This window comes from Tachyglossus aculeatus, chromosome 13 (assembly GCF_015852505.1).
Source record: "Tachyglossus aculeatus isolate mTacAcu1 chromosome 13, mTacAcu1.pri, whole genome shotgun sequence".
In the NCBI taxonomy this organism is placed as follows: domain Eukaryota; kingdom Metazoa; phylum Chordata; class Mammalia; order Monotremata; family Tachyglossidae; genus Tachyglossus; species Tachyglossus aculeatus.
In genome coordinates this window covers 2,447,997-2,472,864 of record NC_052078.1, presented here as the reverse complement: position 1 = coordinate 2,472,864, position 24,868 = coordinate 2,447,997, and the positions used below count along the sequence as shown (strand labels likewise).

The following is a 24,868-nucleotide window of genomic DNA, read 5'->3' as shown; positions in this document are numbered from 1 at the left end:
TTGTTAGTATGTTTGGTTTTGTTCTCCGTCTCCCCCAGTTAGACTGTGAGCCCGCTGTTGGGTAGGGACCGTCTCTAGATGTTGCCAACTTGGACTTCCCAAGCGCTTAGTACAGGGCTCTGCACATAGTAAGCGCTCAATAAATACAATTGATTGATTGATTTTACTTGTACATATCTATTCTATTGATTTTATTTTGTTAGTATGTTTGGTTTTGTTCTCCGTCTCCCCCTTTTAAGACTGTGAGCCCGCTGTTGGGTAGGGACCGTCTCTCGATGTTGCCAACTTGGACTTCCCAAGCGCTTAGTCCAGTGCTCTGCACACGGTAAGCGCTCAATAAATACGATTGATCGATTGATTATTATTAGTATTAGTATTAGAAGGTGGGCTCACAGTCTAGAAGAAAATGGATCGAAACTCCAACGGCCCGTACGGGGATCGAACCCGCGACCTTGGCGTTATTAGCGCCACGCTCTAACCAACCGAGCTAACCGGCCTCCACCTATTGAGCGCTTCCTGTGTGCAGAGCACTGTACTAAGCGCTCCCCTGACCCCCCCGCCGCCTCTCCCGGCTTGCGCTCGTCCCCCCCTTGCTTCCCAAATCCCCCAGTCCCCCCCAAATCCCTCCCGCTGCCACCCCCTCACCTGTAATGAGTGCGCATGGCGTCCAGGATGTATTGCACCCCGTATTTCCTTCGCACTCGCTGTCTGTGATCTTTCAACGTGCTGGACAGATACTGGATGTGGCCTGAGGAACGGGGTTGGGGGGGAGGCGGAGGCGTCTGATACAGTCCAGGACCCCCGGAGCCCCCAATTGGGGGTGTGAACGAAGATGGGGTGGCAAAGACGGGGGTCCCAGGAGTCCCTCCCTGCTGGGTGTCGTGTGTGGGTGTGTTTTGGGGAGCCCACAGTTGGGTAGGGACTGTCTCTATATGCTGCCAACTTGGACTTCCCAAGCGCTTAGTACAGTGCTCTGCACACCGTAAGCACTCAATAAATACGATTGATTGATTGATTGATTGATTTTGGGGGCACGGCCGATAAGAATAATCACTGCGGTGCTCGTTAAGCGCTTACTACGACTAATAGTAATAACGAGGAGGCCAACTTGTCCTTCCCAAGCGCTTAGTCCAGTGCTCTGCACGCAGGAAGCGCTCAATAAATGCGATTGAATGAATGAATGAATTTGTTAAGCGCTTACTACGTGCCGAGCACTGTTCTAAGCGCTGGGGCGGACACAGGGTCATCGGGTTGTCCCCCGTGGGGCTCCCAGTCTTCATCCCCATTTTGCAGATGCGGGAGCTGAGGCCCAGAGAAGTGAAACGACTCGCCCAAAGTCACACGGCAGATAAGTGGCGGAGGCGGGATTAGAACCCACGACCTCTGGCTCCCAAGCCCGGGCTCTTTCCGCTGAGCCACGCTGCTTCTTTAATAATAATGATGGCATTTGTTAAGCGTTTACTATGTGCCGAGCACTGTTCTAAGCGCTGGGGGGGTTACAAAGTGATCAGGTTGTCCCACGGGGGGCTCCCAGTCTTCATCCCCATTTGACAGATGAGGGAACTGAGGCCCAGAGAAGTGAAGTGACTTGCCCAAAGTCACACAGCGGATAAATGGTGGAGGCGGGATTAGAACCCACGACCTCTGGCTCTCAAGCCCGGGCTTTTTCCGCTGAGCCACGCTGCTTCTCTAATAATAATGATGATATTTGTTAAGCGCTTACTATGTGCCGAGCACTGTTCTAAGCGCTGTGGGGGACACAAGGTGATCGGGTTGTCCCCCGTGGGGCTCACAGTCTTCATCCCCATTTTGCAGATGAGGCAACTGAGGCCCAGAGAAGTGAAACGACTTGCCCAGTCACCCAGCTGACAAGTGGCGGAGGCGGGATTAGAACCCACAACCTCTGACTCCCAAGCCTGGGCTCTTTCTGCTGAGCCATGCTGCTTTTCTAATAATAATGATGATATTTGTTAAGCGCTTACTATGTGCGAAGCACCGTTCTAAGCGCTGGGGAGGTTACAAGGCGATCAGGTTGTCCCCCGTGGGGCTCCCAGTCTTCATCCCCATTTTACAGATGAGGGAACTGAGGCACAGAGAAGTGAAGTGACTTGCCCAAGGTCACACAGCTGACAAGTGGTGGAGCTGGGATTAGAACCCATGACCTTTGATTCCCAATCCCAGGCTCTTGCCACTGAGCCACGCTGCTTACTATGTGCCAAGCACTGTTCTAAGCGCTGGGGAGGATACAAGGTGATCAGGTTGTCCCCCGGGGGGCTCACGGTCTTCAGCCCCATTTGACAGATGAGGAAACTAAGGCCCAGGGAAGCTACATGACTTGCCCAAAGTCACACAGCTGACGAGTGGTGAAGTCGGAATTAGAACCCACGACCTCTGACTCCCAAGTCCGGGCTCTTGCCACTGAGCCACGCTGCTTCTCAATACCATCATTATTATTCTCTGTACCTCAGTTCCCTCATCTGTCAAATGGGGATGAAGACTGTGAGCCCCCCGGGGGACAATCTCATCACCTTGTATCTCCCCCAGCGCTTAGAACAGTGCTTGGCACAATAGCAAGCGCTTAACAAATGCCATCATCATTATTATTATCATTATTCTCTGTGCCTCAGTGACCTCATCTGTCAAATGGGGATGAAGACTGTGAGCCCCCCTGTGGGACAACCTGATCGCCTTGTAACCTTCCCAGCGCTTGGAACAGTGCTTGGCACATAGTAAGCGCTTAACAACATTGTTATTATCATTATTCTCTGGGCCTCAGTTCCCTCATCTGTCAAATGGGGATGAATACTGCGAGGCCCCATGGGACAACCTGATCACCTTGTATCTCCCCCAGTGCTTAGAACAGTGCTTGGCACATAGTAAGCACTTAACAAATGCCATTATTATTATTATTATTATTATTCTCTGGGCCTCAGTTCCCTCATCTGTCAAATGGGGATGAAGACTGTGAGCCCCACGGCGGACAACCTGATTACCTTGTAACCTCCCCAGTGCTTAGAACAGTGCTTGGCACATAGTAAGCGCTTCCGAAATACCAACATTATTATCTGAAAAATGGGGATGAAGACTGCGAGCCCCCCGTGGGCCCACCTGATCACCTTGTAACCTCCCCAGCGCTTAGAACAGTGCTTGGCACATAGTAAGCGCTTCCTAAATACCAACATTATCTGAAAAATAGGGATGAAGACTGGCGAGCCCCCCGTGGGCCCACCTGATCGCCTTGTAACCGCCCCAGCGCTTAGAACAGTGCTTGGCACATAGTAAGCGCTTCCTAAATACCAACATTATTATCTGTCAAATGGGGATGAAGACTGTGAGCCCCCCGAGGGCCCACCTGATCCCCTTGTAACCTCCCCAGCGCTTAGAACAGTGCTTGGCACATAGTAAGCACTTCCTAAATACCAACATTACTAGCTGGAAAATGGGGATGAAGACTGTGAGCCCCCCGTAGGCTCAAGCGCTTAGTGCTTGGCATGCAGTAAGCAAGCGCTTAGTCCAGTGCTCTGCACACAGTAGGCGCTCCATAAATACGATTGAACGGAATAGTAGACGCTTAAAAGATAGGCTGATTATTATGAGGAGGACGGGGGTGGGGGGGACGAGAGGTTTCGAGGTGGGGAGACCGAGGCAGGGCGGCGGGGGGGGCTTCACCCAGGCGGACGGCGAAGTCGCTGCGGCTCCAGAGGGCGAAGTTGAAGAGCAGGTGTTGGTAGAGTAGATGCCGCAGCGGGCCGGGCCCGTCTGCTGCCACCTGCTCCATGAGCATCTGGGCGGCCACCAGCACGTTCATGTCCATGGCGTGGCTGGGCACCTGCCGATCAATCAATCAATCAATCAATCGTATTTATTGAGCGCTTCCTGTGTGCAGAGCACTGTACTGAGCGCTTGGGAAGCCCAAGTTGGCAACATCTAGAGACGGGCCCTCCCCGCCAGTGGGCTCACAGTCCCCAGTGGTTGCCCCCCACACCCCCCGGGCAGCGCTGGACTGAGCGCTCCGGGGAGGACGGCGGGACGGGCGGGCAGGAGGAGGTGACCGGTTGGTCTTGTCGCCCTCCCTTCATCGCCCACAGGCCCCCACGCTCCCCTCTTCTTACTGAATAATATTTATTAAGCGCTTACTATGTGCAAAGCATTGTTCTAAGCGCACCCTCCCTTCATCTGCCATGGACCCCCACGCTCCCCTCTTCTTCCTGAATAATATTTATTAAGCGCTTACTATGTGCAAAGCACTGTTCTAAGCACATCCTCCCTTCATCTGCCACGGACCCCCACACTCCCCTCTTCTTCCTGAATAATATTTATTAAGCGCTTACTATGGGCAAAGCACTGTTCTAAGCACACCATCCCTTCATCTCCCACGGACCCCCACGCTCCCCTCTTCTTACTGAATAATATTTATTAAGCGCTTACTATGTGCAAAGCACTGTTCTAACCACACCCTCCCTTCATCTGCCACGGACCCCCACGCTCCCCTCTTCTTACTGAATAATATTTATTAAGCGCTTACTATGTACAAAGCACTGTTCTAAGCGCACCCTCCCTTCATCTGCCACGGACCCCCACACTCCCCTCTTCTTACTGAATAATATTTATTAAGCGCTTACTATGTACAAAGCACTGTTCTAAGCGCACCCTCCCTTCATCTGCCACGGACCCCCACGTTCCCCTCTTCTTACTGAATAATACTTATTAAGCGCTTACTATGTGCAAAGCACTGTTCTAAGCGCACCCTCTCTTCATCTGCCATGGACCCCCACACTCCCCTCTTCTTACTGAATAATAATAATAATAATAATGATAATAATAATAATAATGATGACATTTATTAAGCGCTTACTATGTGCAAAGCACTGTTCTAAGCTCACCCTCCCTTCATCTGCCACCGACCCCTATGCTCCCCTCTTCTTACTGAATAATAATAATAATAATAATGATAATAATAATGATGATGGCATTTATTAAGCTCTTACTATGTGCAAAGCACTGTTCTAAGCGCACCCTCCCTTCATCTGCCACGGACCCCCACGCTCCCCTCTTCTTACTCAATAATAATAATAATAATAATAATAATAATAATGATAATAATAATAATAATAATAATAATGGCATTTATTAAGCACTTACTACGTGCAAAGCACTGTTCTAAGCACACCATCCCTTCATCTCCCACGGACCCCCACGCTCCCTTCTTCTTACTGAATAGTATTTATTAAGCGCTTACTATGTGCAAAGCACTGTTCTAAGCGCACCCTCCCTTCATCTGCCATGGACCCCCATGCTCCCCTCTTCTTAATTAATGATGGCAGTCATTAAGCGCTTACTATGTGCAAAGCACTGTTCTAAGCGCTGGGGAGGTTACAAGGTGATCAGGTTGTTCCACGTGGGGCTCACAGTCTCAATCCCCATTTTCCAGATGAGGTAACTGAGGCCCAGCTTGCCCAAAGTCACCCAGCTGACAACTGGCGGAGCCGGGGTTCGAACCCATGACCTCGGATTCCAAAGCCCGGGCTCTTCTTCACTGAGCCACGCTGCTTCTCTACTGAATAATAATAATGATGATGGCATTTATTAAGCACTTACTATGTGCAAAGCACTGTTCTAAGCACTGTGGGGGGGATACAAGGTGATCAGGTTGGCCCACAGGGGGCTCACAGTCTTCACCCCCATTTTACAGATGAGGGAACTGAGGCCCAGAGAAGTGAAGTGACTTCCCCAAAGTCACCCGGCTGACAATGGGCAGAGCCGGAATTTGAACCCAGGACCTCTGACTCCAAAGCCCGGGCTCTTTCCACTGAGCCACGCTGCCGCTCAATAGATACGACTGAAAGAATGGATCACTGGTAGAGTGGGGGTGGGCTTGAGGCGGCGGGGGGCAGTGATGGGGGGCTTGGGGCCTGGCTTGTTGGGTGGGGTGCTGGCTGTTACAGAAGCAGCGTGGCTCAGTGGAAAGAGCCCGGGCTTGGGAGTCGGAGGTCATGGGTTCGAATCCCGGCTCCGCCACTCGTCAGCTGGGTGACCTTGGGCGAAGTCACAACTTCTCTGGGCCTCAGTGACCTCATCTGCAAAATGGGGATGAAGACTGGGAGCCCCACGGGGGACAACCTTGATCACCCTGTATCCCCGGCAGTGCTTAGAACAGTGCTTGGCACACAGTAAGTGCTTAACAATAAATACGATTGAATGAATGAATGAAGACGATTGAATGAATGAATAAATGCCCACATGTTTGGTTTTGTTGTCCGTCTCCCCCTTCTAGACTGTGAGCCCGCTGCTGGGTAGGGACCGGCTCTAGATGTTGCCGACTTGGACTTCCCAAGCGCTTAGTACAGTGCTCTGCACACGGTAAGCGCTCAATAAATGCGATTGAATGAATGAGTGAATGAATAAATGTCCACATGTTTTGTTTTGTTGTCCGTCTCCCCCTTCTAGACTGTGAGCCCGCTGCTGGGTAGGGACCGTCTCTACATGTTGCCGACTTGGACTTCCCAAGCGCTTAGTCCAGTGCTCTGCACACAGTAAGCGCTCAATAAATACCATTGAATGGATGAATGAATGAATGAAGGAATAAATGTCCACATGTTTTGTTTTGTTGTCCGTCTCCCCCTTCCAGACTGTGAGCCCGCTGTTGGGTAGGGACCGTCTCTAGATGTTGCTGACTTGTACTTCCCAAGCGCTTAGACCAGTGCTCTGCACACAGTAAGCGCTCAATAAATACAACTGAATGACTGAATAAATGTCCACATGTTTTGTTTTGTTGTCCGTCTCCCCCTTCTAGACTGTGAGCCCGCTGTTGGGTAGGGACCGTCTCTAGATACGCTGACTTGTACTTCCCAGGTGCTTAGTACAGTGCTCTGCACACAGTAAGCGCTCAATAAATACGATTGAATGGATGAATGAATGAATGAATAAATGTTCTAGACTGTGAGCCCACTGTTGGGTAGGGCCCGTCTCTAGATGTTGCCGACTTGTCCTTCCCAAGCGCTTAGTCCAGTGCTCTGCACACAGTAAGCGCTCAATAAATACAATTGAATGAATGAATGTTTTGTTTTGTTGTCCGTCTCCCCCTTCTAGCCTCTGAGCCCACTGTTGGGTAGGGACCGTCTCTAGATGTTGCCAATTTGTCCTTCCCAAGTGCTTAGTCCAGTGCTCTGCACACAGTAAGCGCTCAATAAATACCACTGAATGGATGAATGAATGAATGAAGGAATAAATGTCCACATTTTGTTTTGTTGTCCGTCTCCCCCTTCTAGGCTGTGAGCCCGCTGTTGGGTAGGGACCGGCTCTAGATGTTGCCAATTTGTCCTTCCCAGGCGCTTAGTACAGTGCTCTGCACACAGTAAGCGCTCAATAAATACACCTGAATGACTGAATAAATGTCCACGTTTTGTTTTGTTGTCCGTCTCCCCCTTCTAGCCTGTGAGCCCGCTGTTGGGTAGGGACCGTCTCTCTATGTTGCCAACTTGGACTTCCCAAGCGCTTAGTCCAGTGCTCTGCACACAGTGAGCGCTCAATAAATACGACTGAATGGATGAATGAATGAATGAATAAATGTTCTAGACTGTGAGCCCACTGTTGGGTAAGGACCGTCTCTAGATGTTGCCGACTTGTCCTTCCCAAGCGCTTAGTCCAGTGCTCTGCACACAGGAAGCGCTCAATAAATACGATTGAATGAATGAATGAATGAACAAACACCACCGTCATTATTACCATCTCCCTCTTCCCCAGGGTGGCATCTTCCCCCGTGACTTGATTTCCCCGGGGGTGAGGGAGCGCCGTGGAGCGCCAGGGTGGGGGTCCTGCCCGGCCGGCGCGCACCCTCCCGCCCCGCGGGCTCACCTCCTGCAGCAGCGCCCCGATGATGGCCGGCCCGTGGCACTGTACTAAGCTCTCCTGGTTCACCGGGTGCCCGCGGAGGAAGTTCTTCACCATCAGGAGGAAGGCGGCCACTCCATTCCGCTCCAGGCGGCCCTCTGGGAACAACGGCCGCGGGGTCAGCCCGGAGGCACCCGCCGGGCGCCTACTATGTGCCAAACGCCGTGGGGTGGACCAGGCGATCCAGGCCCGCCGCGGTCCCGTGCCCATTTTACCGAGGGGCCAACCGAGGCCCACTGACGCCGACTGGCTTGCCCGAGGTCACACAGCGGGCGAGAGGCAGAGCCGGGATTCGAACCCGGGTCCTCTGAGTCCCAGCCCGGGCGCTTTCCGCTAGACCGCGCTGCCTCGCTGAGGCCGTGGGTTCAAATCCCGGCTCCGCCAGTTGTCAGCTGGGTGACTTTGGGCAAGTCACTTCACTTCTCTGGGCCTTGGTTACCTGAAGCTGTAAAATGGGGATGAAGACTGTGAGCCCCCCGTGGGACAACCTCATCACCATGTAACCTCCTTAGCACTTAGAACAGTGCTTTGCACATAGTAAGCGCTTAATAAATGCCATTATTATTATTCTCTGGGCCTCGGTTCCCTCATCTGTCAAATGGGGATGCAGACTGTGAACCCACTGTGGGACAACCTCACCACCTTGTAAACTCCCCAGCGCTTAGAACGGTGCTTTGCCCATAGTAAGCACTTAATAAATGCCATTATTATTATTATTATTATTATTATTATTCTCTGGGCCTCAGTTCCCTCACCTGTCAAATGGGGATGAAGACTGGGAGCCCCCCATGGGACAACCTCATCACCCTGTAACCTCCCCAGCGCACAGAACGGTGCTTTGCATATGGTAAGCGCTTAACAAATGCCATTATGATGATGATGATGATTTTGATGGCACTTATTAAGCACTTACTATGTTCTAAGCACTGGGAGGCTACAAGGTGATCAGGGGGCTCACAGTCTTCACTCCCATTTTACAGATGAGGGAACCGAGGCCCAGAGAATAATAATAACAATAATGGCATTTATTAAGTGCTTACTATGTGCAAAGCACTGTTCTCAGCGTTGGGGAGGTTAAAGGTGATCAGGTTGTCCCACGGGAGGCTCATGGTCTTCACTCCCATTTTACAGATGAGGGAACCGAGGCCCAGAGAATAATAATAATAATGATGGCATTTATTAAGCGCTTACTATGTGCAAAGCACCGTTCTAAGCGTTGGGGAGGTGACAAGGAGATTAGGTTGTCCCCCGGGGGGCTCCCAGTCTTCATCCCCATTTTCCAGATGAGGGAACTGAGGCCCAGAGAAGTGAAGTGACTGGCCCAAAGTCACCCAGCTGAGAGTTGGCGGGATTGGAGCCCGTGAGCTCTGACTCCCAAGGCCGGGCTCTTTCCACTGAGCCGCACTGCTTCTCCCGCTGATGATGATGCTGATGATGAGGGTGACCCCACCCCTCCGGGGCCCGGGGGGCTCCCAGTCTTCACCCCCATTTTCCCGATGAGGAAACTGAGGCCCAGAGAAGTGAAGCGACTGGCCCCAAGTCACCCAGCTGACAAGTGGCGGAGCCGGGATTTGAACCCACGGCCTTGGACCCCAAAGCCCGGACTCTTTCCACTGAGCCGCGCTGCTTCTCCCACTGATGCTGCTGCTGATGATGAGGGTGCCCCCCACCCCTGCGGAGCCCGGGGGGCTCCCAGTCTTCATCCCCATCTTCCAGATGAGGGAACTGAGGCCTGGAGAAGTGAAGCGACTGGCCCCAAGTCACCCAGCTGACAAGTGGCGGAGCCGGGATCTGAACCCACGGCCTCGGACTCCCAAGCCCGGGCTCTTTCCACTGAGCCGCGCTGCTTCTCCCGCTGCTGCTGCTGCTGCTGATGAGGGTGCCCCCCACCCCTGCGGGGCCCGGGGGGCTCCCAGTCTTCATCCCCATTTTCCAGATGAGGGAACTGAGGCCCAGAGAAGTGAAGCGACAGCTGACAAGTGGCGGAGCCGGGATTTGAACCCACGGCCTCAGACTCCAAAGCCCGGGCTCTTTCCACTGAGCCGCGCTGCTTCTCCCGCTGATGCTGAGGGTCATCAGCTTTAGTCCAGCGCTTAGTCCAGTGCTCTGCACCCAGTAAGCGCTCAATAAATAAATGATAATAAATGATAACAAATAAATGATAATAAATAACTAAATGATGCTGAGGGTCGGGGGTGCGATCTTACCGGAGGCCTCTGCCAGGGGGCTGAGGAGGCCCTGGGCATCCCGGGCGGCGGGCGGCTCGGGGTCCAGCAGGTGCTGGGGCTCGCCCAGCGCCTCCGTCTCCCGCGCCTGGGCGGCCACCTGGTCCAGGAGGGGCAGCAGGGCCCCCATGCCGCCCACACAGTTCACCACGTCCTGCGGGGGGGGACCGACGGGGAGGACGGGGGGTCAGCGCTGCCCGCCGCCCTCCCTCCGACCCCCCGCCCACAGTCCTCCTCCGCCGCCCCCGGGAGCCACTGAGTGCCCGACTGGGGGGCACGGCACTCTACTAGACCGTGAGCCCGCTGTCGGGTAGGGACCGTCTCTAGATGTTGCCAACTTGCCCTTCCCAAGCGCTTGGTACAGTGCTCGGCACACAGTAAGCGCTCAATAAATACGATTGATTGATTGATTGATAGACGTCGCCAACTTGGACTCCCCAAGCGCTTAGTACAGTGCTCTGCACCTAGTAAGCGCTCAATAAATTCGATTGATTGATTGACTGATGTCGCCAACGTGGACTCCCCAAGCGCTTAGTACACTGCTCTGCACACCGTAAGCGCTCAATAAATATGACTGGATGAAGGAATAGACTGTGAGCCCGTTGTCGGGTAAGGACCGTCTCTAGATGTTGCCGACTTGTCCTTCCCAAGCGCTTAGTCCAGTGCTCTGCACACCGTAAGAGCTCAATAAATACGACTGAATGAAGGAATAGACTGTGAGCCCATTGTCAGGTAGGGACCATCTCTAGATGTTGCCGACTTGTCCTTCCCAAGCGCTTAGTCCAGTGCTCTGCACACCGTAAGCGCTCAATAAATATGACTGGATGAAGGAATAGACTGTGAGCCTGTTGTCCGGTAGGGACCGTCTCTAGATGTCGCCAACTTGGACTTCCCAAGCGCTTAGTCCAGTGCTCTGCACACAGTGAGCGCTCAATAAATACGACTGAATGAAGGAATAGACTGTGAGCCCGCTGTCGGGTAGGGACCGTCTCTCTATGTTGCTGACTTGTCCTTCCCGAGTGCTTAGTCCAGTGCTCTGCACACAGGAAGCACTCAATAAATATGACTGGATGAAGGAATAGACTGTGAGCCCGCTGTTGGGTAGGGACGGTCTCTATATGTTGCCAACTTGTCCTTCCCAAGCGCTTAGTACAGTGCTCTGCACATAGGAAGCGCTCAATAAATACGACTGAATGAAGGAATAGACTGTGAGCCTGTTGTCGGGTAGGGACCATCTCTAGATGTTGCCGACTTGTCCTTCCCCAGCGCTTAGTCCAGTGCTCTGCACACAGTGAGCGCTCAATAAATACGATTGAATGAAGGAATAGACTGTGAGCCTGTTGTCAGGTAGGGACCGTCTCTAGATGTTGCCGACTTGTCCTTCCCAAGCGCTTAGTCCAGTGCTCTGCACACCTTAAGTGCTCAATAAATCATCATCATCATCAATCGTGTTTATTGAGCGCTTACAATAAATACGATTGAATGAAGAAATAGACTGTGAGCCCGTTGTCGGGTAGGGACCGTCTCTAGATGTTGCCGACTTGTCCTTCCCAAGCGTTTAGTACAGTGCTCTGCACACTGTAAGCGCTCAATAAATAGGACTGAATGAAGGAACAGACTGAGAGCTGGTTGTCGGGTAGGGACCGTTTCTAGATGTTGCCAACCTGGACTTCCCAAGCGCTTAGTCCAGTGCTCTGCACACCGTAAGCGCTCAATAAAGACGAATGAATGAACAAATGCCGTAATTATGATCGTTATTATTATTAAACAATTGTCACCGTCCCCCGCCCACATACCTTGACATCCCAGTTGACTACTTTATGGCCGGTCAGCCTCCCGTCCAGACTATGCCCCGGCGACAAGTCCAGGCAGATGTTCTTCTGGCAAGCCTGAGGGGGGTAATAATAATAATAATAATAATAATAATAATAATAATAATAATAATAATAATAATCCCCCCATCCCCCCCGCCTTACCTCCTTCCCCTTCCCACAGCACATGTATATATGTATATATGTTTGTACAGATTTATTCCTCTATTTATTTACTTTATTTGTACATATTTATTCTATTTATTTGGTTAAAATCCCCCTCCCCACAGCACTTGTATATATGTATACACGTTTGCACGGATTTATTACTCTATTTATTTATTTACTTTATTTGTACATATTTATTCTATTTACTTTATTTGGTTAATATTCCTCCCCCTCCCCCGGCCTTACCTCCTTCCCCTGCCCACAGCACTTGTATATATGTATATATGTTTGTATGGATTTATTACTCTATTTTTTAATTTTATTTGGACATATTTATTCTATTGATTTTATTTTGTTAGTATGTTTTGTTTCGTTCTGTTTTGTTCTCTGTCTCCCCCTTCTAGACCGTGAGCCCGCTGTTGGGTAGGGACCGTCTCTATATGTTGCCAACTTGTACTTCCCAAGCGCTTAGTACAGTGCTATGCACACAGTAAGCGCTCAATAAATATGATTGAATGAATGAATAATAATAATGATGGTACTTGTTAAGCGCTTACTATGTGCCAAGCACCGTTCTAAGCGCTGGGGAGGTTACAAGGTGATCAGGTTGTCCCGCGGGGGGCTCATGGTCTTCATCCCCATTTTCCAAATGAGGGAACTGAGGCCCAGAGAATAATAATGATGGCATTTATTAAGCGCTTACTATGTGCCAAGCACTGTTCTAAGCGCTGGGGAGGTTACAAGGTGATCAGGTTGTCCCTTGGGGGGGCTCACAGTCTTCATCCCCATTTTCCAAATGAGGGAACTGAGGCCCAGAGAATAATAATGATGGCATTTATTAAGCGCTTACTATGTGCCAAGCACTGTTCTAAGCGCTGGGGAGGTTACAAGGTGATCAGGTTGTCCCACGGGGGGCTCACAGTCTTCATCCCCATTTTCCAAATGAGGGAACTGAGGCCCAGAGAATAATAACGATGGCATTTATTAAGCGCTTACTATGTGCCAAGCACCGTTCTAAGCGCTGGGGAGGTGACAAGGTGATGAGGTTGTCCCACGGGGGGCTCTCAGTCTTCATCCCCATTTGACAGAGGAGGGAACTGAGGCCCAGAGAAGTGAAGTGACTGGCCCCAAGTCACCCAGCTGACAAGTGGCGGGGCCGGGATTTGAACCCAGGACCTCGGACTCCAAAGCCCGGGCTCTTTCCACTGAGCCACGCTGGGATGCCACCGGGGATGGGCAGGCCCACCCCCCGGCCGGGTCTCTCCCTCCAGCGGGCAGCCTCCCGCCGCCCCGGACGGACCCTGCACCGCACCTGAGGCGTGTAGTACAGTAGCAGCTTGTTGCTCAGCTCGTGTAGTTCGCTCTCGGGCTTGAAGGGAGACATCTCGTTGGGCCCTGAGGGACAGAGAGAGAGACGCTGAAGCGGTGCGGGGTCGCTGTGCCCACCTTGGCCCTGCCCAACTTAATCATAATAATAACGATGGCATTTATTAGGCGCTTACTATGTGCCAAGCACTGTTCTAAGTGCTGGGGAGGTTACAAGGTGATCAGGTTGCCCCGTGGGGGGCTCACGGTCTTCACCCCCATTTTGTAAATGAGGTCACCGAGGCCCGGAGAATAATAATAATCATAACAATAATAATAATGGCGTTTATTAAGTGCTTACTATGTGCCAGGCACTGTTCTAAGCGCTGGGGAGGTTACAAGGTGATCAGGTTGCCCCGCGGGGGGCTCACTGTCTTCATCCCCATTTTACAAATGAGGTCACTGAGGCCCAGAGAATAATAATAATAATAATGATGGCGTTTATTAAGCGCTTACTATGTGCCAAGCACTGTTCTAAGCGCTGGGGAGGTTACAAGGTGATCAGGTTGCCCCGTGGGGGGCTCACGGTCTTCATCCCCATTTTACAATGAGGTCACCGAGGCCCAGAGAATAATAAATAATAATAATAATGATGGCGTTTATTAAGCACTTGCTATGTGCCAAGCACTGTTCTAAGCACTGGGGAGGTTACAAGGTGATCAGGTTGCCCCGCGGGGGGCTCACGGTCTTCATCCCCATTTTATAAATGAGGTCACCGAGGCCCAGAGAATAATAATAACAATAATGATGGCGTTTATTAAGCGCTTACTATGTGCCAAGCACTGTTCTAAGTGCTGGGGAGGTTACAAGGTGATCAGGTTGCCCCGCGGGGGGCTCACGGTCTTCATCCCCATTTTATAAATGAGGTCACTGAGGCCCAGAGAATAATAAATAATAATAATAATGATGGCGTTTATTAAGTGCTTACTATGTGCCAAGCACTGTTCTAAGCACTGGGGAGGATACAAGGTGATGAGGTTGTCCCCCGGGGGGCTCCCGGTCTTCATCCCCGTTTGACAGATGAGGGAACTGAGACCCAGAGAAGTGAAGTGACTCGCCCAAAGTCACACAGCGGACAAGTGGCGGAGCCGGGATTTGAATCCATGACCTCTGACTCCAAAGCCTGGGCTCTTTCCACTGAGAAGCAGCATGGCTTACTGCGCTTAACAAATGCCGTCATTATTATCATTATTATTATGAATGAATAAACGAGGAATGAACGAAGCGCCGGCACATAGTAAGCGCTTAACAAATGCCGTCGTTATTATTATTGTTATTATTATTATTAATGAATGAACGAAGCGCTGGCCCACCTGCGGCGTGGAGGGCCTTGACGTGAGCCGGCTGCAGGGCCTCGTGGAAGACGCCCACCGACCCCAGCTGCCCCTCCAGGGACGTGGGGCTGCCCCACTCCACGTCCTGGCTGCCGGCCACCGTCGTGGCCACCCCGGCGGCCAGTAGGTAGCCCGCGCCCGCCGCCGGGGGCCCCGGGCCGGCCGGGAAGGACTGGGAGCGGGCCAGCAGCGGGTGGGCCGGGTCCGGGCGGCGGGCCGGCGCGGGCCAGGCGGCGGTGGTCATCGCGGTGCGGTGGCCGGCCGAGCCGATGCAGCAGGAGGAGAAGGCCTGGAAAAGAACCGACGGGCACGCGGTCATTCTTTCCATCGGATTTATTGAGCGCTTACCGTGTGCAGAGCACTGTGCTGAGCGCTTGGGAAGTCCAAGTCGGCATCATCTAGAGACGGTCCCTACCCAACAGCGGGCTCACGGTCTTGAAGGGGGAGACGGACATCGAAACAACACATATTAACAAAATAAAATGAACGGACTAGTAAATATGTACGTCAGCTGGGTGACTATGGGCAAGTCACTTCATTCATTCATTCATTCGATCGGATTTATTGGGCGCTTACTGTGTGCACAGCACTGTGCTAAGCGCTTGGGAAGTTAAGCTGGCGACATACGGAGACGGTCCCTACCCAACAGCGGGCTCACAGTCTAGAAGGGGGAGACGGACATCGAAACAACACATATTAGCAAAATAAAATGAACGGAATAGTAAATGTGTACGTCAGCTGGGTGACTATGGGCAAGTCACTTCATTCATTCATTCACTCGATCGGATTTATTGGGCGCTTACCGTGTGCACAGCACTGTGCTAAGCGCTTGGGAAGTTAAGCTGGCGACATACGGAGACGGTCCCTACCCAACAGCGGGCTCACAGTCTAGAAGGGGGAGACGGACGACGGAACAACACATATTAACAAAATAAAATGAATAGAATAGTAAATATGTACGTCAGCTGGGTGACTTTGGGCAAGTCACTTCATTCATTCATTCATTCGATCGGATTTATTGGGCGCTTACTGTGTGCACAGCACTGTGCTAAGCACTTGGGACGTTAAGCTGGCGACATACAGAGACAGGCCCTACCCAACAGCGGGCTCACAGTGTAGAAGGGGGAGACGGACGACTAAACAACACATGTTAACAAAATAAAATGAATGGAATAGTAAATGTGTACGGCAGCTGGGTGACTTTGGGCAAGTCACTTCATTCATTCATTCATTCGATCGGATTTATTGAGCGCTTACTGTGTGCACAGCACTGTGCTAAGCACTTGGGACGTTAAGCTGGCGACATACAGAGACAGGCCCTACCCAACAGCGGGCTCACAGTGTAGAAGGGGGAGACGGACATCAAAACAACACATATTAACAAAATAAAATGAATAGAATAGTAAATATGTACGGCAGCTGGGTGACTATGGGCAAGTCACTTCATTCATTCATTCATTCAATCGGATTTATTGGGCGCTTACCGTGTGCACAGCACTGTGCTAAGCGCTTGGGAAGTTAAGCTGGCAACATACGGAGATGGGCCCTACCCAACAGCGGGCTCACAGTGTAGAAGGGGGAGACGGGCGACGAAACAACACATATTAACAAAATAAAATGAATGGAATAGTAAATGTGTATGGCAGCTGGGTGACTTTGGGCAAGTCACTTCATTCATTCATTCATTCAATCGGATTTATTGGGTGCTTACCGCGGGCAGAGCACTGTGCTAAACGCTTGGGAAGTTAAGCTGGCGACACACGGAGACGGTCCCTACCCAACAGCGGGCTCACAGTGTAGAAGGGGGAGACGGACGACTAAACAACACATGTTAACAAAATAAAATGAATGGAATAGTAAATGTGTACGGCAGCTGGGTGACTTTGGGCAAGTCACTTCATTCATTCATTCAATCAGATTTATTGAGTGCTTACTGTGTGCAGAGCACTGTGCTAAGCGCTTGGGAAGTTAAGCTGGCAACATACGGAGATGGGCCCTACCCAACAGCGGGCTCACAGTGTAGAAGGGGGAGACGGGCGACGAAACAACACATATTAACAAAATAAAATGAATGGAATAGTAAATGTGTATGGCAGCTGGGTGACTTTGGGCAAGTCACTTCATTCATTCATTCATTCAATCGGATTTATTGGGTGCTTACCGCGGGCAGAGCACTGTGCTAAACGCTTGGGAAGTTAAGCTGGCGACACACGGAGACGGTCCCTACCCAACAGCGGGCTCACAGTGTAGAAGGGGGAGACGGACGACTAAACAACACATGTTAACAAAATAAAATGAATGGAATAGTAAATGTGTACGGCAGCTGGGTGACTTTGGGCAAGTCACTTCATTCATTCATTCAATCAGATTTATTGAGTGCTTACTGTGTGCAGAGCACTGTGCTAAGCGCTTGGGAAGTTAAATTGGCAACATATGGAGACGGGCCTTACCCAACAGCGGGCTCACAGTCTAGAAGGGGGAGACAGAGAACAAAACAAAACATATTAACAAAATAAAATAAATAGAATAAATATGTACAAATAAAATAAGTAGAGCCGGTCCCTACCCAACAGCGGGCTCACAGTCTAGAAGGGGGAGACAGACAACAAAACAACACACATTAACAAAATAAAATGAACAGAATAGTAAATATGCACATGTCAGCTGGGTGACTTTGGGTAAGTCACTTCATTCATTCACTCACTTAATCGTATTTATTGGGCGCTTCCTGTGTGCAGAGCACTGGACTAAGCGCTCGGGAAGTTAAGTTGGCAACATATGGAGACGGGCCTTACCCAACAGCGGGCTCACAGGCTAGAAGGGGGAGACAGACAACAAAACAACACACATTAACAAAATAAAATGAATAGAATAGTAAATATGTACATGTCAGCTGGGTGACTTTGGGCAAGTCACTTCATTCATTCATTCACTCAATCGTATTGATTGAGCGCTCACTGTGTGCAGAGCACTGTGCTAAGCGCTTGGGAAGTTAAGTTGGCAACATATGGAGACGGGCCTTACCCGACAGCGGGCTCACAGTCTAGAAGGGGGAGACGGACGACAAAACAACACACATTAACAAAATAAAATGAATAGAATAGTAAATATGTACAGGTCAGCTGGGTGACTTTGGGCAAGTCACTTCATTCATTCATTCACTCAATCGTATTGATTGAGCGCTTACTGTGTGCAGAGCACTGTACCAAGCGCTTGGGAAGTCCAAGTCGGCAACATCTAGAGCCGGTCCCTACCCAACAGCGGGCTCACAGTCTAGAAGAGGGAGACAGACGACAAAACAACACACATTAACAAAATAAAATGAATAGAATAGTAAATATGTACAGGTCAGCTGGGTGACTTTGGGCAAGTCACTTCATTCATTCATTCATTCATTCAATCGTATTTATTGAGCGCTTACCATGTGCGGAGCACTGTGCTAAGCGCTTGGGAAGTTAAGTTGGCAACATACGGAGACGGGCCCTACCCAACAGCGGGCTCACAGTCTAGAAGGGGGAGACAGACAACAAAACAACAATCAATCAATCAATCAATCAATCGTATTTATTGAGCGCTTACTATGTGCAGAGCACTGTACTAAGCGCTTGGGAAGTACAAATTGGCATCACATAGAGACAGTCCCTACCCAACAACACACATTAACAAAATAAAATGAATAGAATAGTAAGTATGTACAGGTCAGCTGGGTGACTTTGGGCAAGTCGCTTCATTCATTCATTCATTCATTCAATCGTATTTATTGAGCGCTTACCGTGTGCAGAGCACTGTGCTAAGCGCTTGGGAAGTTAAGTTGGCAACATACGGAGACGGGCCCTACCCAACAGCGGGCTCACAGTCTAGAAGGGGGAGACGGACGACAAAACAACACACATTAACAAAATAAAATGAATAGAATAGTAAATATGTACACGTCAGCTGGGTGACTTTGGGCAAGTCACTTCATTCATTCATTCACTCAATCGTATTTATTGAGCGCTTACTGTGTGCAGAGCACTGTGCTAAGCGCTTGGGAAGTTAAGTTGGCAACATACGGAGATGGGCCCTACCCAACAGCGGGCTCACAGTCTAGAAGGGGGAGACGGACGACAAAGCAACACATATTAGCCAAATAAAATCAACAGAATAAATACGCACAAATAAAATAGAGTAATAAATCCGTACAAACACATATATCGATAGAATACCCAACAGCGGGCTCACAGTCTAGAAGGGGGAGACGGACGACAAAGCAACACATATTAGCCAAATAAAATCAACAGAATAAATACGCACAAATAAAATAGAGTAATAAATCCGTACAAACACATATATCGATAGAATACCCAACAGCGGGCTCACAGTCTAGAAGGGGGAGACGGACGACAAAGCAACACATATTAGCCAAATAAAATCAACAGAATAAATACGCACAAATAAAATAGAGTAATAAATCCATACAAACACATATATCGATAGAATACCCAACAGCGGGCTCACAGTCTAGAAGGGGGAGACGGACGACAAAGCAACACATATTAACCAAATAAAATCAACAGAATAAATACGCACAAATAAAATAGAGTAATAAATCCGTACAAACACATATATCGATAGAATACCCAACAGCGGGCTCACAGTCTAGAAGGGGGAGACGGACGACAAAGCAACACATATTAGCCAAATAAAATCAACAGAATAAATACGCACAAATAAAATAGAGTAATAAATCCGTACAAACACATATATCGATAGAATACCCAACAGCGGGCTCACAGCCTAGAAGGGGGAGACGGACGACAAAGCAACACATATTAACCAAATAAAATCAACAGAATAAATACGCACAAATAAAATAGAGTAATAAATCCGTACAAACACATATATCGATAGAATACCCAACAGCGGGCTCACAGTCTAGAAGGGGGAGACGGACGACAAAGCAACACATATTAACCAAATAAAATCAACAGAATAAATACGCACAAATAAAATAGAGTAATAAATCCGTACAAACACATATATCGATAGAATAAATACGTACAAATAAAATAAATAGAGTAATAAATACGTACAAACACATATACACGTATAGAGGCCGCGGGAGCCGCACCCCCCCACCCACCTCGCCGAGCGACGGGCACCGGAGCGGTGCCGTCCTGAGGAGCCGCCCGTCGCCGTAGACGTTGACCAGGTCCTGGCCGAAGGGCCGGCGGCCTGCGAGGTGGACCACCGCGATGGAGTGCTGGAAGAGTAAGAAGACCGGGGGGGGGGGGGTCTGTTAGGCGCTCACTACAGGCCCCAGCGCTTAGAACAGTGCTCCGCACACGGTAAGCCCTCAATAAGCACTTCGAGAAGCAGCGTGGCTCAGTGGGAAAGAGCCCGGGCTTTGGAGTCAGAGGTCGTGGGTTCAAATCCCGGCTCCGCCACTTGTCAGCTGGGTGACTTTGGGCCAGTCGCTTCACTTCTCTGGGCCTCGGTTCCCTCATCTGGAAAATGGGGATGAAGACTGGGAGCCCCACGTGGGACAGCCTCACCACCTTGGATCCTCCCAGCGCTTAGAACGGTGCTTTGCACATAGTAAGCGCTTAATAAATGCCATTATTACACGTGGGACAGCCTCACCACCTTGGATCCTCCCAGCGCTTAGAACGGTGCTTTGCACATAGTAAGCGCTTAATAAATGCCATTATTATTATTATTATTGCACATAGTAAGTGCTTAATCAATCAATCAATCGTATTTATTGAGCGCTTACTGGATGCAGAGCACTGGACTAAGCGCTTGGGAAGTACAAGTTGGCAACATCTAGAGACGGTCCCTACCCGACAGTGGGCTCACAGTCTAAAATACCATTCTAAATGCCATTATTATTATTATTATTATTATTATTATACAGGCCAAGCATCGTCCTAAGCGCTGGCGGTGGGGGACACAAGCGTGGCTCAGTGGAAGGAGTTCAAATCCCGGCTCCGCCACTTGTCAGCTGGGTGACTTTGGGCAAGTCACTCCCCTGGGCCTCAGTGACCTCATCTGGAACATGGGGATGAAGACTTGGGTGGGGACCGTCTCTCGATGTTGCCAACTTGGACTTCCCAAGCGCTTAGTCCAGTGCTCTGCACACAGTGAGCGCTCCACGGCTGACAATTAGCGGAGGCGGGATTTGAACCCATGACCTCTGACTCCAAAGCCCGGGCTCTTTACCACTGAGCCACGGTGCTTCTCTCTGGACCACCGAGTCGCCGGACATTAGCTCGGGGGTCGAAATAATAATAATAATAATAATGATGATGGCATTTATTAAGCGCTTACTATGTGCCAAGCACCGTTCTAAGCGCTGGGGAGGTTACAAGGTGATCAAGGCTGTCCCACGGGGGGCTCACGGTCTTCACCCCCGTTTTCCAGATGAGGGAACTGAGGCCCGGAGAAGTGACTCGCCCAAAGTCACCCAGCTGATTGGCGGAGCCGCGATTTGAACCCCTGACCTCTGTATTTATTACTCTATTTATTTATTTAGACTGTGAGCCCACTGTTGGGTAGGGACCGTCTCTAGATGTTGCCAACTTGTACTTCCCAGGCGCTTAGTACAGTGCTCTGCACACAGTAAGCGCTCAATAAATACGATTGATGATTTATTTATTTTATTTGTACATACTTATTCTCTTTATATTATTTGGTTACTATGTTTTGTTTTGTCATCTGTCTCCCCCTTCTAGACCGTGAGCCCGCTGTCGGGTAGGGACCAGCTCTAGATGTCGCCGACTCGGACTTCCCAAGCGCTTAGTCCAGTGCTCAGCACACAGGAAGCGCTCAATAAATACGACTGAATGGAATGAATGATTCAATTCATTCGCCCACGTCCTCCCCCGGGCCTGGAATGCCCCCAATCCCTCTGCCCATCTGCCAAGCTCGCTCTCTTCCTCCCTTCAAAGCCCTACTGAGAGCTCACCTCCTCCAGGAGGCCTTCCCAGACTGAGCCCCTTCCTTCCTCTCCCCCTCATCCCCATCTCCATCCCCCCCATCTTACCTCCTTCTCTTCCCCACAGCACCTGCATATACGGATATATGGTTGTACATATTTATTACTCTATTCATTTATTTTACTTGTACTTATCTAACCTATTTATTTTATTTTGTTAGTATGTTTGGCTTTGTTCTCCGTCTCCCCCTTTTAGACTGTGAGCCCACCGTTGGGTAGGGACTGTCTCTAGATGTTGCCAACTTGTACTTCCCAAGCGCTTAGTACAGTGCTCTGCACACAGTAAGCGCTCAATAAATACGATTGATGATGAATGAATGACTCCCAAGGCCGGGCTCTTTCCACGGAGCCACGCTGCTTCTCGACCGTCGGGCGGGGGGAAACCGAGGCCCACCGGGGCCGACTCTTAATCAATCAGTCGTATTTATTGAGCGCTTACTGTGTGCAGAGCACTGTACTAAGCGCTTGGGAAGTACAAGTTGGCAACACTCAACCGGGTGGGATGAGGAGCCGGGGGTCGGGGGGGGGGATATTCCCGGGGCGCGGGAGGGGAGGACCCACCCAGGACGAGTCCTTGAAGGGGAACTCAGGCAGCGCCAAGGTCATGTACTCCTTCTTGGTGCAGATGGCCACCACCAAAGTCCCGCCGGCTGTGAAGAACGCCTCGAACCCGGTGCCGCTGGAGGTGAAGAAACTGGGCCGGGCCGGACCGTCAGGCCCCCCGCGTCGTCCAGTCCACCCCCCCCTTCCCCATCCGCTCGCCCCCCGACTTCTTCTTCGGCCCCCGTCGCCGATTCGTCCCTCCCGAGCGCTCCGTAATGATAACCAGAATAATGACGGCATGTACGAAGCGCTTACTATAATAATAATGATGATGATGATGGCGTTGGTAAGCGCTTACTATGTGCCAAGCACTGTTCTAAGCGCTGGGGAGGTTACAAGGCCATCAGGTTGTCCCACAGGGGGCTCACAGTCTTCATCCCCATTTTCCAGATGACGTAACTGAGGCACAGAGAAGTGAAGTGACTTGCCCAAAGTCACCCAGCTGACAATTGGCAGAGTTGGGATTTTTTTTTTTTGATGGCATTTGTTAAGCGCTTACTATGGGCAAAGCACTGTTCTAAGCACTGGGGAGGTTACAAGGTGATCAGGTTGTCCCTCGTGGGGCTCACAGTCTTCATCTCCATTTTACAGATGAGGGAACTGAGGCACAGAGAAGTGAAGTGACTTGCTTAAAGTCACCCAGCTGACAATTGGCAGAGTCGGGATTTTTTTTTTTTTTGATGGCATTTATTAAGCGCTTACTATGGGCAAAGCACTGTTCTAAGCGCTGGGGAGGGTACAAGGTGATCAGGTTGTCCCTCGTGGGGCTCACAGTCTTCATCCCCATTTTACAGTTGAGGTAACTGAGGCACAGAGAAGTTAAGTGACTTGCCCGAAGTCACCCAGCTGACAACTGGCAGAGTCGGGATTTGAACCCATGACCTCTGACTCCCAAGCCCGGGCTCTTTCCATTGAGCCATGCTGCTTCTCTATGTGCGAGGCACTGTTCTAAGCGCTGCAGGGGGGATACAAGGTGATTAGGTTGTCCCGGGGGGGCTCACAGTTTTAATCCCCATTTGACAGATGAGGGAACCGAGGCCCAGAGAAGTGAAGTGATTTGCCCAAAGTCACACAGCTGACAATTGGCAGAGCCGGGATTTCGACCCGTGACCTCTGACCCCGAAGCCCGGGCTCTTCCCACTGAGCCACGCCGCTTCTCTGGGCCTCAGTTCCCTCATCTGTCAAATGGGGATGAAGACTGTGAGCCCCCCGTGGGACAACCTCATCGCCTTGTAACCCCCCAGTGCTTGGCACCTGGTAAGCGCTTGACAGACACCATCGTTATTATGATCCTTATTTACTGAGCGCCTGAGAGAGAACTGAGGTAGATCGTGCCTCAGTTCCCTCACCTGTAAAATGGGGATGAAGACAGTGAGCCCCACGTGCGACAACCTCATCACCTTGTATCCCCCCAGCGCTTAGAACGGTGCTTGGCACCTAGTAAGCACTTAACAAACACCATCGTTATTATGATTCTTATTTACTGAGCGCCTGAGAACTGAGGTAGATCGTGCCTCAGTTCTCTCATCTGTAAAATGGGGATGAAGACAGTGAGCCCCACGTTGGACAACCTGATCCCCTTGTATCCCCCAAGTGCTTAAAACGGGGCTTGGCACCTAGTAAGCGCTTAACAAATACCATCATTATTATTATTCGTATTTACTGAGCGCCTGAGATAGAACTGAGACAGATAGTGCCTCAGTTCCCTCATCTGTAAAATGGGGATTAAGACAGTGAGCCCCACGTGGGACAACCTGATCACCTTCTATTCCCCCAGTGCTTAGAACGGTGCTTGGCACCTAGTAAGCGCTTAATACCATCATTATTATTATAATTATTAAAGTGACTTGCCCAAAGTCACCCGGCTGACAATTGGCGGAGCCGGGATTTCAACCCGTGACCTCTGACCCCGAAGCCCGGGCTCTTCCCACTGGGCCACACCGCTTCTCTGGGCCTCAGTTCCCTCATCCGTAAAATGGGGATGAAGACAGTGAGCCCCCCGTGGGACAACCTCATCGCCTTGTAACCCCCCAGTGCTTGGCACCTGGTAAGCGCTTGACAGACACCATCGTTATTATGATCCTTATTTACTGAGCGCCTGAGAGAGAACTGAGGTAGATCGTGCCTCAGTTCCCTCACCTGTAAAATGGGGATGAAGACTGTGAGCCCCCCGTGCGACAACCTCATCACCTTGTATCCCCCCAGTGCTTAGAACGGTGCTTGGCACCTAGTAAGCACTTAACAAACACCATCGTTATTATGATTCTTATTTACTGAGCGCCTGAGAGAGAACTGAGGTAGATCGTGCCTCAGTTCCCTCATCTGTAAAATGGGGATTAAGACAGTGAGCTCCCTGTGGGACAACCTGATCCCCTTCTATCCCCCCAGTGCTTAGAACGGGGCTTGGCACCTAGTAAGCGCTTAACAAATACCATCGTTATTATGATTCTTATTTACTGAGCGCCTGAGAGAGAACTGAGGTAGATCGTGCCTCGG

General features: G+C 50.5%; 1 protein-coding gene and 1 non-coding gene across 2 annotated transcripts in view; both read right to left on the bottom strand.

Moving 5' to 3' along the window:
- The window catches only part of NBEAL2 (neurobeachin like 2), a 128,856-nt gene that overhangs the window by 60,914 nt on the left and 43,074 nt on the right, over positions 1-24,868 (bottom strand). Inside the window, 9 exon segments of the mRNA XM_038755708.1 lie at positions 646-748; positions 3,670-3,829; positions 7,855-7,988; positions 10,098-10,269; positions 11,912-12,004; positions 13,407-13,489; positions 14,773-15,082; positions 19,916-20,035; positions 22,331-22,463. Coding sequence (XP_038611636.1) covers positions 646-748; positions 3,670-3,829; positions 7,855-7,988; positions 10,098-10,269; positions 11,912-12,004; positions 13,407-13,489; positions 14,773-15,082; positions 19,916-20,035; positions 22,331-22,463 — 1,308 coding nt within the window.
- On the bottom strand, positions 424-497 carry TRNAI-AAU. Its single transcript has one exon. It is a non-coding gene; the product is annotated as a tRNA-Ile (tRNA).